The 16,637-nt window shown below is 44.2% G+C and overlaps 1 protein-coding gene across 1 annotated transcript in view; it reads right to left on the reverse strand.

Moving 5' to 3' along the window:
- ARG2 (arginase 2) overlaps positions 1-16,637 on the reverse strand; it is a 33,312-nt gene that overhangs the window by 3,108 nt on the left and 13,567 nt on the right. Inside the window, exons 3-7 of the mRNA XM_060174772.1 lie at positions 7,727-7,904; positions 5,563-5,722; positions 4,255-4,349; positions 3,977-4,081; positions 1,559-1,695 (exon numbers count right to left, since the gene is read on the reverse strand). Of these exons, the coding sequence (XP_060030755.1) occupies positions 1,559-1,695; positions 3,977-4,081; positions 4,255-4,349; positions 5,563-5,722; positions 7,727-7,904 (675 nt within the window). The remainder of the gene's footprint in view (positions 1-1,558; positions 1,696-3,976; positions 4,082-4,254; positions 4,350-5,562; positions 5,723-7,726; positions 7,905-16,637) is intronic.

The raw sequence follows: 16,637 nt of genomic DNA on the forward strand, positions 1-16,637 counted from the left end.
CACGTTCCACCTTTGACTTTTTAGGTCTCTAAATGATTGACCCAGTGTCTTCTACCTGGTAAGGAAGCCTCAGCCATACTTTAATTTGGACTCCAGTTAATCTTCTGTGAGGGTTTGTTAACTTGTGCCAGAGATCTCAGCCTGAAGCAGCCCAAGAAGGAAAACTAATCCAAAGAGTCTCTTTCAGACAGACCTGCTCTCCATACCCCCTTCCCCTGTGAGCATGTGTGTGTATGTCCACACATCCCACTCTGGGGGGCTATTTTCATTTTTTTATTCGGTTATTTTAGGTAAATGTAATCTACCTCTTCAGGAGTCATCTGAATAAACTAGTCTTTGAGTGTGCAAGTATCTAAGAATATATAGTTGGCCATAAAGCCTGATAACCTGCATGAATGTATATTATAGGTCTGCTGGCATTTTTAATTATGATTAATGGCATGCATGCTCAAGACAGCTCAGTGTGCCTTTTATTATTAATGCATGGCTCTATGCACTGCTCAGAACTGCAGCAAGTGGGCATGTGACAGAGCATGCCTACCAGTTCCTACACAAGGATCTGCACCTGATTCTCTACTAACGAGACCTGCACCCTTAGCACAAACCAGAAGTCATCCAGTGGGTCCGAACTGTTAGAAGTATTATCGGGCCCAGGCAATGGCGCACATGGTAGAGCGCACGTTACACTGTGCAAGGACCCAGGTTCAAGACCCCAGTCCTCACTTGCAAGGGGAAAGTTCCATGAGTGATAAAGTAGTACTGCAAGTATCTGTCTCCCTCTGTCTTTCTTTTCCCTCTTGATTTCTCTATCCAAAAGTAAATCAGTAATAATATGATTTAATTAAAAAAATATCTATTATCCATGTTTCTAGACTCCTGCCACCCTACACAGTAGTTCCTGCAAACTGCTTACACATCAGGCCGACTGGATTATGACAGTCTTTTGGAATAAAATATAATAGTAGGAAAATAGGAACAAAGTATGGCTTCTGTCCATCTAAATGTTAGGGATTACTTGGCAGCAGAGCGAGCTCACTGGATAGGAGCCATGTTTTGCCCTGCACGCAGGCCAAGTGTGAGCCCAGAAACCACACAGGAGCATCCTGAACAGCATTGGAGGGACCCCCCTGGGTGGTGGTGTGGTGCTGTGGTGTTTCTCCTATCTTTCTCCCAGTATCTCCTCTCCTAGCTAAATAAAACGGGGGGGGGGGGGGGCTCCAGAGGCTGCTGCTCAGCAGGGCTCATGAATAGCATCCTGAATTCTTTCCCAGCAACACACTTTAAAAATCCTCTGTAGGAATGGCCAGGCAATGGCACACCTGGTTAAGTGCACAGACTGTAGTACATAAGGACCTGGGTTCAAACCCCTGGTCCCCACCTGCTGGAGGAAAGCTTCACAAGTGGTAAAGCATATCTGCAGGTGTCTTTATGTCTCTCTGTCTCTCCAATAATAAATAAATAGCAATGGATAAGTAAAAGGAAAAAAAAAGCCTCTGTAGGCAAGATGCTTCAGTGTATATCTTCTACTTCTATAGCTAACAAGGCAATTATCACTTACCTGTATTGTGTATTTCCTCAGCAATATACATGCCCTCTCGATAGGTCAGTCCCCCTACAACAGGAGTTCCTGTTGCTGGAGCCAGTGTAGGGTCAAATGCATCTATGTCAAAACTCAGATGGATTGGCCTTCGTTGTCTTGAAGAAAGAGGAAGAGAAGAGACTCATTATTTGGTTGTGCTTGGACATTCATCTGTCTCATAGTTGCAACTCCTTGATTTTGTTTGTTAATCCTACTCCTCTTAGTGTATCAGCAGCAGGTCTCTGGGTTTCCTCTCCCTGGAAGTTACTAAATCCTTGTATATTAGTTTCCTATACAGTACTTCATGATACTGTCATTTGTTCTATGCCTCAGACAGGTTAACTCTGGTTTATATTTTTGCTTCACCTTGGGTATTCAAACCTCATACAGTAACTTCCAGAAGACAGTGGGCTCTGATATATTCTGATTTCAGCTGGACTGATCTAGGTTCCAGATGGTGTTGCTATTTCCGAACATATTTTTATTTATTTATTTATTTAATTTTATTTTTTTAATAATTTTTTAAAAAAATATATTTATTTTATTTATTCCCTTTTGTTGCCCTTGTTGTTATTTTTATTTTTTAACCAGAGCACTGTTCAGCTCTGGCTTATGGTGGCACGGGAGATTGAACCTGGGACCTTGGAGCCTCAGGCATGAGAGTCTGTTTGCATAATCATTATGCTGTCTACCCTCTACCCTATTTCGGAACATATTAACAGCAGAACTTAACTCCTGATTTTATGTCTGCAAGCTCATCTTCCAGTTCTAATTTACAGTTTATCATAGGTGTTGAATTGTTGAGACTAATGTACAACAGATACCCATATATTAACAGCTAAATGTCTTGACAGTTTAAAAAATGACAGGGAGTCGGGTGGTAGCTCAGCGGATTAAGCGCACATGGCACAAAGCGCAAGGAACAGTGTAAGGTTCCGTTTGAGCCCCGGCTTCCCACCTGCAGGGGAGTCCCTTCACAGGCGGTGAAGCAGGTCTTTCTCTCCCCCTCTCTGTCTCCCCTCCTCTCCATTTCTCTCTGTCCTGTCCAACAACAATGACATCAATAACAACAACTAATAACTACAACAATAAAAACAAGGGCAACAAAAGAGAATAAATAAGTAATAAAATGACATATTAACAGGTGGTAATTACACTACCCAGAAATCAAGAATCAGCATGGGAAAATACTCTTAAAACCAGTATCTAAATTAGCAGTCATCTGCCATCTTTCTATACTACTAAGATTTGCTTAATATAAAAAGTTCTTTCAGGGGCCAGGTGGTGGCACACCCAGTTGAGCAGGCATATTCCTTTGCGCAAAGCCCCAGGTTTGAGCCCCTGCTCCCCACTTGCAGGGGTGACGCTTCATGAGCTGTGAAGCGTATTTGTAGATCTTTGTCTCTCTGTCTCCTCCTTGCCTCTCAATTTCTGCTACTCTTATCAGAAAGAAAGAGGGGAAGGGGGAAGAGAGGGAGATGCTTCCTTTCAGACAAAACAGTAAAGAATCTTGGAAGAATGAAACAATAAATCCTTATCTCCAAAGAAAAGTTTACAAGTGGAGCAACGTGACTGGTTAGGGAAATAGCTCAAGCTGACAGAATGAGACTTGTATGCCCGAGGCGCCTGGTTCTGTCCCAGGCACTGCATGTCAGAGTGGTGCTCTGGCTTCTCTTTCATATGAAATGTCTTTTCTTCATAAATATGTATTTTAGAGAGAGATACAGACAGACAGAGGGATACCAGAGCACTGCTCAGCTCTGGCTTATGGTGGTGCTGGGGATTGAACCTGGGACCCCAGAGCCTCAGGCATTAAGGTCTTTTGCATAGCCATTATGCTGTCTCTTCAGCTCTCAGAATCTCTTTAAAGAAACTAAAGAGAAACTCCTGAGAGAAGATAGGAGCAATGACTTAAAAGGAAATCCTGGGAGTTGGGCGGTAGCATAGCAGGTTAAGCAGACGTGGTGCAAAGTGCAAGGACCTGCAGAAGGATCCCGGTTTGAGCCCCTGGCTCCCCACCTGCAGGGGAGTCGCTTCACAAGTGATGAAGCGGGTCTGCAGGTGTCTTATCTTTCTCTCCCCCATCTGTCTTCCCCTCCTCTCTCTTATTTCTCTCTGTTCTATCCAACATCAACAACAACAATAATAACTATAACAATAAAAAAGGGCAACAAAAGGGAATAAATAAATGTAAAAAAAAATTTTAAAAAAGGAAATCCCTTCCCAAACTATAATATCATATTCTTTCCTAAATGTTATTTACATGTGCATGGCTTGTACATCAGGGATACTGATAGAATATCATATTCTATCAATACTGCTAAAGTGTGCTGTGTGTTGGGAATATAACCTGGTCCTTTTTGGACCTAGAAGTAGACATTTATTGTAGTTCCTTACTTGCCAATTAGCAGGTCGAATGTCTGTTCCATGACCTTCTGGATACCAAGTCGATCTATATCTCTCATGGAAAAATACTGGATATCGTATTTCTTTAGGATAAAACTGATAAAACATAAAGGAGGGAGTCCTTAGTTTAAAGAGCATGTTTAGTCTGATGCATGTTTAGGGAAGGAATTAGCTTTACAGTGACCTACAGCAGGTTAAAGCAAGCAGCACTTATTAAATTAAGTGGCTAGGACAGACCCAAAGCTTACCTCTAATGCATCAAAACTTACTGTTCAGGAGGGTCCACGTCTCTTAGACCAATATATACAATACTTGGGGAAGAGATACAAGGTTTGATCCAGGAAAATCCTGGAAGTTGTGGTACCTGTGAAGAGAAGAATGAACAGGATTCATCAAGGAGTCTTGGTGTCATCCAGATGTTTATCATAAGCTTCCCCACCCACAGGATATGCTTAACTCAAGAGAAGATACTTCATATGTGAAAAAAGGACCAATGCAAGTGGTAATATTTCTGATAAACAGCTGAAATACAGACTTCTCTCCCTTTCTTTTTGGAAGTATAGTTTGTCAATTCTTTTTCTTCTCCAGGCTTGGGGAGATACACAGTGGTAGCACACAGGACTTGCAATATGAAAGGACCCGACACCACCAGTAACCCGAACTGAGCAGTACCCAGGTCAAAAAACCAAAATAATAAGAGTAACTTCTCCTAAGGTGGCCTGTTTCTCATTAACTTACCCAAATAGCAAAGACACTGCTGATTAGCTCTTTTCCACCCCTTTGCACATTAGTGAACTGTTTACAGGTTGGTTTTTGAAGCCTGACCCAAGCGCTACCTCAAGTTAACAGCTGCCCAAACACAAATTCTGCCGAGTGAGTAATCTTTGTACTGCAGTTTGACTTGTTCCCTCACCAAGGAGAGGGATAAACAGCTTCTAGTCTATGCCTACCATTGACTTCCCTATCTCTTGAGTGAGCTGAGCCTCTAGCCAAGAGTAGCCAAGGCTGTGGGTATATCAATCCCTAGAGTGACTTTCCCCACTACCTCTCCATTCCTAACAGTACTGTGACACACACATCCCACCCCTCCACCCCTAGAACATGCCCTAATTATCTTTATATTTTTTAACATCCAGCAGAGTGCTTGGCCCATAATATAATAATGTCTGATTAACAAATGAGGAAGCCGTCTGGAGGGAGGGACAAAGTATGACCACTGCCCTCCGCCGTTCACTTACATCTTACTGAACTATATCCTCAAAGCCCACGCTGATCCCTGTAAGTTGTTCAACTTTGATTTCTTTTTTTTTTAAATATTTATTCCCTTTTGTTGTCCTTGTTGTAGTTATTGTTGTCGTTGGATAGGACAGAGAAATGGAGACAGGAGGGGAAGACAGAGGGAGAGGAAGATAGACACCTGCAGACCTGCTTCACCACCTGTGAAGCGACTCCCCTGCAGGTGGGGAGCCGGGGGCTCGAACCAGGATCCTTACACCAGTCCTTGTGCTTTGCGCCATGTGTGCTTAACCCGCTGCGCTACTGCCCGACCCCCTCAACTTTGATTTCAACTTACTGACCTTGTCCTGTAGTTCTCTGAGGAGAAATGAAAGTGGCTGCCCATGAAGATTTCCAGATGAGGTGGTGAGGGGAGTATTGATGTCAGCATGGGCATCAACCCAGATCACACAAAGATCTGGGCAGTGCCGGGCGTGGCCACTAATTGTACCGATTGCCAGGCTGCAAAGAACAAATACCAATACAATCATCTTCAAGGCTGTCTGCTTGGCAAATATCACCAATAACCAACAAATATCCTTAGTCAACACAGCTCACACTTTGTCCTTAGGGCAAAGTCAGAGTCCCAGATTGAGGCTGGATTTGGATGAGTTAAAGTCCTTGAGGATCCCAAAGATGAACCTTGAGTTAGGAAGAAATGAAAAGGTTCTCAAGAAGAGTCTGAAAGAAAAACACTGCCGGGGGGGTCGGGCGGTAGCGCAACGGGTTAAGCGCATGTGGCGCAAAGCGCAAGGACTGGCTTAAGGATCCCAGTTTGAGCCCCCGGCTCCCCACCTGCAGGGAAGTCGCTTCACAAGTGGTGAAGCAGGTCTGCAGGTGTCTATCTTTCTCTCCCCCTCTCTGTCTTCCCCTCCTCTCTCCATTTCTCTCTGTCCTATCCAACAATGATGACATCAATGACAACAACAACAAAGAGCAACAAAAGGGAATAAATAAATACCAGGACAACAGAAGGGAAAATAAATATTTAAAAACAAACAAACAAATTGCCCTAAAATCCTGCTCAGTGATGTGGCCTATATACACCAGATATTTTAATCCCTTTTAAGGATGTTGATTTTTTTGTATTTCTTTTATACCAGGATGAAACCAGGGCCTTACAGTGCTGAGCAGCCTCCCCTGCCCAATCTTTGATGATGATGATGATTTGAGAGATAAGAGGAGAAACACTGTATTGTGACTGCTGCCTAGATTTGAACCGAGGGCCTTAGTCACAAAAAAGTGTGCCCTACTGGGTGGGCTAGTGTCTAAGCTCTCCCCCTCTCCCCTTTTTTTTGCTTTCCTGTTTTGTCTTGGGAGTCAAACCCAGGGCCTGAGTGAAGCATAGCTCTTTATCACCATGTAGCTCTGAAAGCATCTATAATGCTTTCTGATTTTTATTCTTAAAAAGACTAATACTGCAAGAGGATCCTGTGGGGGTTTCTAGTAAACCTATTAGCAAAATATTAATTAAAACCTAATTCATTAATTAATGACTTAATTCAGCTTATTGATGGATCCTTTCAATTCTCAAGTAGCTAAGTGAAAGGCATAAAGTTTTTCAGGTGGGGGTAGGTAACACAATGGTTATGTAAAGAGACTTTTATACCTGAGGCTCCAAATTCCCAGCTTCAATCCCCATACCACCATAAGCCAGAGCTGAGTAGAGCTCTGGTAAAAAAAAAAAAAAAATGTATGTGTGTGTGGGAGGGAGGGGGAAGCAGGCAGTAGCGCACCTGGCTAAGTGCACACATTACAGTGCACAAGGACTCAGGTTCAAGCCCCCTGGTCCCCACCTGCAGGGGGAAAGTGGTGAAGCAGGTTGCAGGCATCTCTCTGTCTCTTTCCTTCTTTATCTCCCCCCTTTCAATTTCTATCTCTACTTAATGATAAATAAATAAATAAAAATATATGAAATATTATCATGTACATCATAACTTAAAAACTCATACATGGGGAGCTGGGCAGTGGCACAGCAGGTTAAGTGCACATGGCGTGAAGCAGAAGGATCGGTGTAAAGATCTGGGTTTGAGCCCCTGGCTCTACACCTGCAGGAGGTTTGCTTCATAGGTGGTGAAGCAAACCATCTGCAGGTGTCTGTCTTTCTCTCCCCCTCTCTGTCTTCCCCTCTCTTAATTTTGCTCTGTCCTATCCAACAACGATAGCATAACAATAATAATGACGACGATAAACAACAAGGGCAACAAAAGGGGGAAACGAATTAAAAAAAATTTTCACAGATGATAGAGCACAAGGACACCGGTTCAATCCTCCAGCCCCCACCTGCAGGGGGATGTTTCACAAGCAGTAAAATAGTGCTACAGATAGCTCTCTCTCCTCTATCTCCCCCTTCCATCTCATTTTTGCTTCTATCCGAAATCAATAAATTTATTTTTAAAAATTCTGTAGGGCATTTCAGTGCATCACACAGTCTAGCCCCTTCACCACCCGTGCCTCTGAACTTACCTGTGGTCTCCTCCCACTGTGACACAGCTGTAGCCACCTGACACAGCCCTACTGACAACCTCAGCCAATTCCTGGTTCGCAAGGCCCACTGATCGGGGATTCACTATCAGATTGTTGTAGAGATCATCTCTGGGGACTGGCGTAAAACTCAGGTCTCCAAAATCTTTCAAGCGGCAGCCTGGAAACAGATGGGAGAATGACAAGATAAAGGGTATATGCCAGTCCAATACTTCCTGGCCTGCGTCACAAATAACTTGTGACAAAGTACACACCGTATTCACTTTTGTCACAATATTGTCTGGAACCTCCACCAATTTTTTTTTTTTTTAGCCTCCAGGATCACTACTGGGGCTGAGTGCTGGTACTGCGAATCCACTGCACCTGGTGGTCATTTTTTCCATTTTATTTGATAGGACAGAGAAATTAAGAGAGATGGGGGAGATAGACACCAGCAGACCTGCTTCACTGCTCATGAAGCATCCCCCCTGCAGGTGGGGAGCAGGGGCTTGAACCAGGATCCTTGCACTTCCTACTATGTATCCTTCACCAGATGCACCACCACCCAGCTCCTGGAATTGTACTTTGCAAATGAAGTTGGGTTTAGAAAAATGAAACATGGGAGTCAGGCAGTAAGTAGCGCAGCGGGTTAAGTGCATGTGGCGCAAAGCCAAGGACAGGCAAAAGGATCCTGGTTCCAGCCCCTGGCTCTCCACCTGCAGGGGTGTCACCACACAGGCAGTGAAGCAGGTCTGCAGGTGTCTATCTTTCTCTCCCCCTCTCTTTCTTCCTCTTCTCTCTCCATTTCTCTCTGTCCTATCCAACGACGACATCAATAACAACAACAATAATAAAAACTACTCTAGCAATGAAAAAACAGCAAGAGCAACAAAAGAGAAAATAAATTAGAAAGAAAAAGAAAGAAAGAAAGAAATAGGAAAATGAAACTCTGAGATGAACTTGGGACCTTATGCTTGAGAGGCCAATGCTTCAGGCACTGTGTCACCTCCTGGACCACCCGAGCATATATTCTGCCCATGCTGTATGTCAACTAAAGAACTCCTCTTGATGCCCACACTTTTAGGTTTAGGAAAATGAGACTCTGAGATGGCAAAATCATTTAACAATTAGCACTCAAAATGTCCTGTAGTTACATAGAAATTACAGATTTCCAAGTACATTGTCAAGAAGACCCAACAGAAATTTAAAGAAAATTAAGTTTGTGGCATAAAATATATCTTGAGAGATGTTCATGTTAAAATAATCTACCTGAATGCCTCAAGCATCCTGAAAGTAATACCTGAAATTTTTTATTACACGATCTCGGACACAGTTCTGTTTATTTAAGGTTGGGAGATAGCTCAGCCAGTAGAGTGCACGCTTTATGTATAAAGACTCAGGTTCTAGCCCCTGGCACCACATGGAAACACCATGCATGGCACAAGAGGTAAGTTCTTTTTTTATATATATTTTTTAATATTTATTTTATTTATTCCCTTTGTTGCCCTTGTTGTTTTATTGTTGTAGTTATCATTGTTGTTGTCGTTGTTGGATAGGACAGAGAGAAATGGAGAGAGGAGGGGAAGACAGAGAGGGGGAGAGAAAGATAGACACCTGCAGACCTGCTCCACCGCCTGTGAAGCGACTCCCCTGCAGGTGGGGAGCCGGGGTTCGAACCGGGATCCTTATGCCGGTCCTTGTGCTTTGCGCCACCTGCACTTAACCTGCTGTGCTACAGCCTGACTCCCAAGAGGTAAGTTCTATACACAGTGGAGCAGTGCTATGGTATCTCTCCTCTCACTCCCTCTCTAAAATTAAACAAAAAAAGTCCCTCAGTACTAGTTAAGCCATGCTACATGGGAAGCCCCAGTGGATTTTAAAAATGCAATCCTATTAAGAAATTAAAGTCTGGGGGCCAGGTGGTGGCACACCTGATTAAGTGCACATAGTACTATGTGCAAGGATATGCCCTAGGACCCAGGTTTGAGCTCCCACTCCCCACCTGCAGCGAGGATGCTTCATGAGCAGTGAAGCAGGTCTGCAGGTGCTTATCTTTCTCTCCCTCTGTTTCCTCATCCTCAATTTCTCTGTCTTACCAAATTAAAAAAAAAAAAAAAGACCACCAGAACCGGTGGATTCATAGTGTTGACACCGAGCCCCAGCAACTGGAGCCAAAAAAAAAAAAAGTCTGCCCATTCATTCTATAAATGCATAAGCTGAAGCCAGGTCTCTAGGTCAAACAATTCAGTGCCAGAATCAGGATCCAAGTCTAGGCCACGTGCCCCTCCAAATACATGTACGTATATGTATATATATTGTTGTTTTGATGCCCAGGATCCTATATATGCAAAGCAAGTGCTCTACAAGTGAGCGACATGGCCTCAAAATGTGTAGGTTCTTTTTAAAAAATATTTATTTATTCCCTTTTGTTGCCCTTGTAGGTTCTTTTTTATTTATTTTTTAAAATTTTTTAAAATTATCTTTATTTATTTATTGGATTAAGACAGCATGAGATCCAGAGTGAAGGGGGTGGTTGAAAGGGAGAGAGACAGAGACACACCTGCAACACTGCTTCACCACTTGCAAAGCTTTCCCCCTGCAGGTGAGGACTGGGGGCTCGAACCCAGGTCCTTGGGTATTGTAACATGTGGGCTAAACCAGGTACACCACCACCCAGCCCTGTAGGTTCTTTTTTAATACCCTGCTATGTGCCAGAGGTTGAACCAACTTCACACGCGTTTTCATTGTATCATTACTGAATGACCACACCCCTTGCCCAATTAATTTTCTTTATATGACACCATAAAGTGTTTCTTCACTACCCACAGAGTAGTTCATTTCTGTCTTTGTTGCTCTCATGTGGTGCTGGAGTTCAAACCTAGGACCTTGTGCCTACAATGGAGGTCACTCTACTGCTGAGCCAGTGTGTGTGTGGGGTCTTTAAAGATTTTATTTAGATTTGATTTATTCATTGAAGAAGATAGGTGGAAAAAAGAGAACCAGACATCACTCTGGTACAAGAGCTGCCGGGGACTGAACTAGAGACCTCATACTTGTGAGTCTAGTGCTTTATCCAGTGCACCAGAGTGTATATTCTTGACCATGCTGTATGTCAACTAAAGAACTCCTCTTGATGCCCACACTTTTATGAACTAGAGAATTCTTTCCAGTGACTCAGCAAGATGGCCACAAAGGGACAGGAAGTTGAACTTAAGTTCATCAACCAGGCATGCACAGACCAACCTGAGCCACACCTCTCTCAGGCTGTTGATGGCAGCTGAGGCATCGATACAAGACCGACAGCTCAGATTTCTCTTTTAAAAGGATAAGGACTGGGGAAATAGCATAGAAGTTATGCGAAAAGGCTCAGAGGTCCGTGGTCCGGGAAGTGGGACAGTAGATAAAGCACTGGACTCAAGCATGAGGTCCTGAGTTTGATCCCCAGCAGCTCATGAAAATTTGTTCTCGAAACAAATTTTCAATACAAAGAGACTCACTCTCATGCTTGATTGAGGCTCCAAGGTCCCAGGTTCAATCCCCTGCATCACCATAAGCCAGAGCTGAGTAAATATTAAGATGTCTGGGGGACCGGGTGGTGGTGTACCTGGTTGAGCGCACATGTTACAATGCACAAGGACCTGAGTTCAAGCCCCCAGTTCCCACCTGCAGGGGGAAAACTTTGCAAATGGTGAAACAGTGCTGCAGGTGTCTCTGTCTCTCTCCCTATCACCCCCTTCCCTCTTGATTTCTGGCTGTATCCAATAAACAAATAAAAATATTTTTTAATGTCTGTCCTAAAAATAAGTCTGTCCTGTAATCTCTTCACCCTCCCTTTTTTAGAAGTAGAGTTGTAAAGTCTGTAGTAATGTTCTGTTTCCTGATACTTCATGTTTTTGTTGTTGTTATGTGACTTCAGAGAATAAACTCAGGTCCATGTGTATACACAAAACTACTGAGCAGTCTCCCAGGCTCTGTTTCTTCCATATTTTTACTCAGAGAGATGTGGGGAGGTGGAGCGAGAAAAGGGGAGTAGAGAAGGAGGGAGGTGAGGGTGGGGACACCTCAGCACCTCTCCACCATCCATGGTGCTCCCATGTGATGCCAGGGTCAAACCCAGAACCTTGTGCTTGATAAAATGTGTGCTCTACCCACTGAGCTGTCTCCTATCCCTAGGTCCTGCCAGATCCTTTAAGTCTTCACCCTAAATGTGGCATTCAACCAATTTATTGATGTAAATATGTAACATTAAAAGTATGGTCATCGAAATAGCACACTTGAACAGTGTGTTGCTTTGCCAGGTGCATGATCCAGGTTCAAGCTTAGCCCCTGTTGCACTGAAGGAAGCTTTGATGCTGTCCTTCCCCCCCCCCCAGCTTCTATCTAGAAAAACAATAAAAAGATTAAAAATAGAGGTGTGAAGCTGAACTCTTGACATTTATGTGGTACTTGTGAGTCAACAGTATACCAATATAAGGCCCATGGTGTATAGTTCAGGTCAACAGGGGTTTTCCTTCATAAAGTGATTCAGAGACCAGGTCCTCTGGCTGTGACTCCATTGTATCTAGGGCTTGGCCTCTGTACCCAGGGCTAGGTGTCTCCAGCTTCAAGGCAACAAGGGAGGAAGAGAGCACTGCCAAGGCAAACTTCTGTTCTTAAAGGCCCTGATCATAAGCCAGGGTAAGTAGGCTGTGTGCCTTGCTGTGTATGTGACCCAGGTCACATGAGGAAGCTCTGGTGTTGTGGCAGCTATCTGAATAAAAAGTAACAGCCCAGAGCAGTGAAATCACACACGCCATGGCCCCAGCCTACCCACCCCCCCCCAAAGATGATAATAAAGGTCCTGGTTTAGATGTGGTGCCATCACTCTTGCTCATGTGGCAACGGCAAGCAAAGGCAGGTTTAACTTGTGTCCAGAGGCCATAAGAGGTTTGCATCTAAGCAAACCATTAGCCATCTGCACCATGTGAGTGTTTTTACATTCTATTGTCATAACCTCTCTGTGATTAAGAACTCAAAATGCTAAGGCTTACGTTACCGGCCCTATCCACGTACATTCCAGAGCTGAACTGGTGAATATATTATGTCACCCTGGTGTCCTATCTAAGGAGCTTTCTCCTTTGATGCCCAGCAAGCTCACAGACACTGCAGCTCCCCAACACTAGTAGAGCACAGCCCAGCTCTGGTTGCCAAAGTGAGAACAGGGGCCCAAGAGAAGAAATGTACAGGCCACATTAGGAAACACTTGAGCAATTTAATAGAAACGAGAAGTCTGCAGTATGAGGGTGCAGAAACATAAGCTGGAACCACAGGTCCATTTTGAGAGGAGTGGGATGGTTGATGGGAGGTTAATTTTCTCGGAAAAGCAAGAAGAGCTGAGCAATAAAGAAGCTACTACTTCAGAGAACCATGACAGGTTTCTCTTGTTTAAAAGTCACTATAACTATTCTCTCTCTCTCTTTTTCCTCCAGGGTTATTGCTGGGGCTCGGGGCCTACACTATGAGTCCACTGCTCCTGGAGGCTATTTTTTGCCTTTTTGTTGCCTTTGTTGTTACTATTATTGTTATTACTGTCGTTGTTGTTGGGTAGGACAGAGAGAAATTGAGAGAGGAGGGGAAGACAGAGAGGAGGAGAGAAAAATAGACACCTGCAGACCTGCTTCTCTGCTTGTGAAGTGACCCCCCTCTACAGGTGGGGAGCTGGGGGATTGAACAGGGATCCCTACACTGGTCATTGCGCTTTGTGCCATGTGAGCTTAACCCGCTGCGCTACTGCCCAGCCCTGTTTTGTTTTTTAATTAGAGAAAGAGGGCTGGCCAGAACACTGCTCAGCTCTGCCAGGGATTGAACCTGGGACTTCGGAGCCTCAGCCATGTAAGCCTTTTACATAAATATTGCGCTATCTCCTCAGCCTCTCATTGGTTTTTACAGTATCTTAGATAGTAAGTGAGCAAATACTATACTAATAAACTACTTGCCATGCTTCAGGGAGCTGTTCCTTTCTTGAACATTTTGTGCTTCAGGTCAATTCATCTGCAGTGTTTCGTTGCCCTGTCAAGAAGGCCATTTTAGAGAGACAGCTCACTGGGTAAGGGCACAGGCTTTGTTATATGCATGACCTAAGTTCAAGCTGTGGCATCACATGGAAGCATCGGGGCTGTGGTAACACACACAGTCTCTCTGGAATGGAAGTCAGTCCGGGAGTGGTGAAATCGTGTGAAACACCCTCCCCCCCACCCCCCACTGCCCGAGTCCACCAAAAAATCAATAACCAAAAGTGGTCATTAGAACCAAAATTGAACTTGCAGTTTCCAGGAAGCTTTTGTGTCAAACAGATTTGGACCTCATTTGAGAGGGCTCTTATTTTTCACTTGCAGTGGGAAAAAGTAAAGCTCTGTGCAGTATAGCACTGAACATTACTCTCATCTTCTAGGCCCAGATGTTTCCTTTGGCCTTGATAAGCCTCTCCAGGCTCCACTGAAGTAGAACGAGAACACAAATTCAAGTAGAATGAGAACACAGGGCATCAACAGAATGATGCAGAGGGGCAGGGAGGGGAGAAATGAAGAGGGTCCCACATGATCACAGCAGTATCTGTAGACAGTCCTTCTGTGTCCCGGCCCTGTTCAGAAGTGAAGCCCTGGAAGAAGTCAGTGATAGGAGAGAAGGAAAAGAACAAAACCACCTGCCTCCACACGCCATGCTGTGGCTGACATCGTACAGATGGCTGCTGGCGCTCAGATCCACTGCTGGTGTCATTACTTACCCCTCCCCACCACCACCCCCACCCCCACCCCCACACACAAAGGAGGAACCAAACCGCTTCAGCTATGCAGAACAAGTCTGAGTCATCCTTGGGTTGGACCAAAATATTGTGATAAGGTATTTTCATACCCTGTAGGCACTGCATTCTCTCTCTGACTCTAATGTCCACTTATAAGCAGGCAGTTCCAACTGCATCCAGCCAAGCAGAGGGAGAGAGATTTCAGACTGGTTGGGACATGGCCCAACAGTAGAGATTTGCCTCATGTACATGAGGCTCTGAGTTCAATCCTTGACACCACATGTGAGCACCAAGGAGAGCTCTTCAGATGGTGGAACAGTGCTATGCTCTCCCTCCCTACCCCTCTTTCTAGGTAGGTTCAGGGAGGTGGCTCAATAGTGGAAGGACATGCATGAGACTGTGTTCAATCATCAACAGTGCATTTAAAAAGATAACAAAGCAGGGTTGGGTGGTGGTACACTTGGTTAAGTGTACATGTTGCAATGCACAAGGACCCAGGTTCAAGCCCCCAGCCCCCACTTGAAGTGGGGAAAACTTCACATGCTATGAAGCAGGGCTTCAGGTCTCTTTCTCTCACCCCACCCTTCTCAATTTCAGTCTCAAATAAATGAATAAACTATTTTTTTAAAAAAAAAAGATACCAAAGCTAGACATTTCAAAATAGTAAGATGGGTTTTAATTCTTTTTAGCAGCATTTTTATTTTAATATTATTTATTTATAGCGACAAAAATTTTTAGAGGGAAAGGGGAGATAAAGAGTGAGACAGAAAGACACCTGCATCATTGCTTCACTGTCTGTGAAGCTTCTCTCCTACAGGTGGATGGAGACTGAGGGCTTGAAGCTAGGCCCTTGTGCATTGTAACACGTGTGATCAACAGAGTGCACCACCACCGAACCCTGCTTTGTAAGAAGTAAGAGGAAGAAGATTCCTCTGACTTTGTAAATTCCTATACCATAAGCCTTTCTGCTCATCCACAAAAAGGGTGTTAAGCTTAGGGGGAAAAGGTCTGCTCTTACTACCATCCTAACTAAAGTTCACACTATTCTATATATATATTTTTTGCCCCTAGGGTTATTGCTGGGGCTCAGTGCCTGCACTATGAATCCACTGCTCCTGGAGGCTATTTTTCCCATTTTTGTTGCCCTTGTTGCTGTTGTTGTTGGATAGGACAGAGAGAAATCCAAGAAGGGGAAGACAGAGAGGGGGAGAGAAAGACTTGTTTCACCACTTGTGAAGCGACTCCCGGTAGGTGGGGAGCTGGCGGCTTGAACCGGGATTCTTACTCAGATCCTTGTACTTTGCGCCATATGTGCTTAACACGCTGCGCTACCACCCGACACCCGCAATTACAATTTCTATCCATGGAAAGAGACTGAGGCAATCTGGGGGATAAAGTACTGTTACCTAGAAGATGTAATTTGGGAAAAAAAATTTTTTTTTAATCTTTTCACTTGCCCTTGCTTCAGAAAGAACTTAAGGGGGGCTTCAACAGACTTGTGACTTCCAGCTCTCTCAGACCCTGAGCTACCTGTTAGTCTGCCCAAGGAACTGCAAGCCAGGCAGATTCTGGGCTCTGAACATAGTGTCATGGTGGTGTGAGCCAGGAGGTAGTGCAGTGAGTAAAGTGTTGGATCTTCAAGCATGAGGTTCAAAGTTCCATCTCCGGCATTGCATGTGCCAGAATGGTGCCCTGCTTATTATCTCCCTCTCTCACTTTAAATTTTTTTTTTTTTACTTTAAGAATGGAATAGAAATCACTCATTTGATTCTTATGAATACAAACAACAACAACAACAAAAACCCTGAAGTTATGGGATATACACCCAACTGAGTACAACTAAACAATTAAGAAATAATATATTGTGTCCTTTGGGACAAAATGGGTGGAGCTGGAGGTGATTCTGCTTAATGAAGTAAGAAAGTAAAGGATAGGAAGTCGGGCGGTAGCACAGTGGGGCGAAGCACAAGGACTGGAGTAAGGATTCTGGTTCAAGCCCCTGGCTCCCCACCTGCAGGGGCGTCACTTCATAGGCGGTGAAGCAGGTCTGCAGGTGTCTGTCTTTCTCTCCCCCCCTCTGTCTTCCCCTCCTCTCTCCATTTCTCTCTGTCCTATCCAAAAACAACAATAACT

This window comes from Erinaceus europaeus, chromosome 16 (genome assembly GCF_950295315.1).
Source record: "Erinaceus europaeus chromosome 16, mEriEur2.1, whole genome shotgun sequence".
Classification (NCBI taxonomy): domain Eukaryota; kingdom Metazoa; phylum Chordata; class Mammalia; order Eulipotyphla; family Erinaceidae; genus Erinaceus; species Erinaceus europaeus.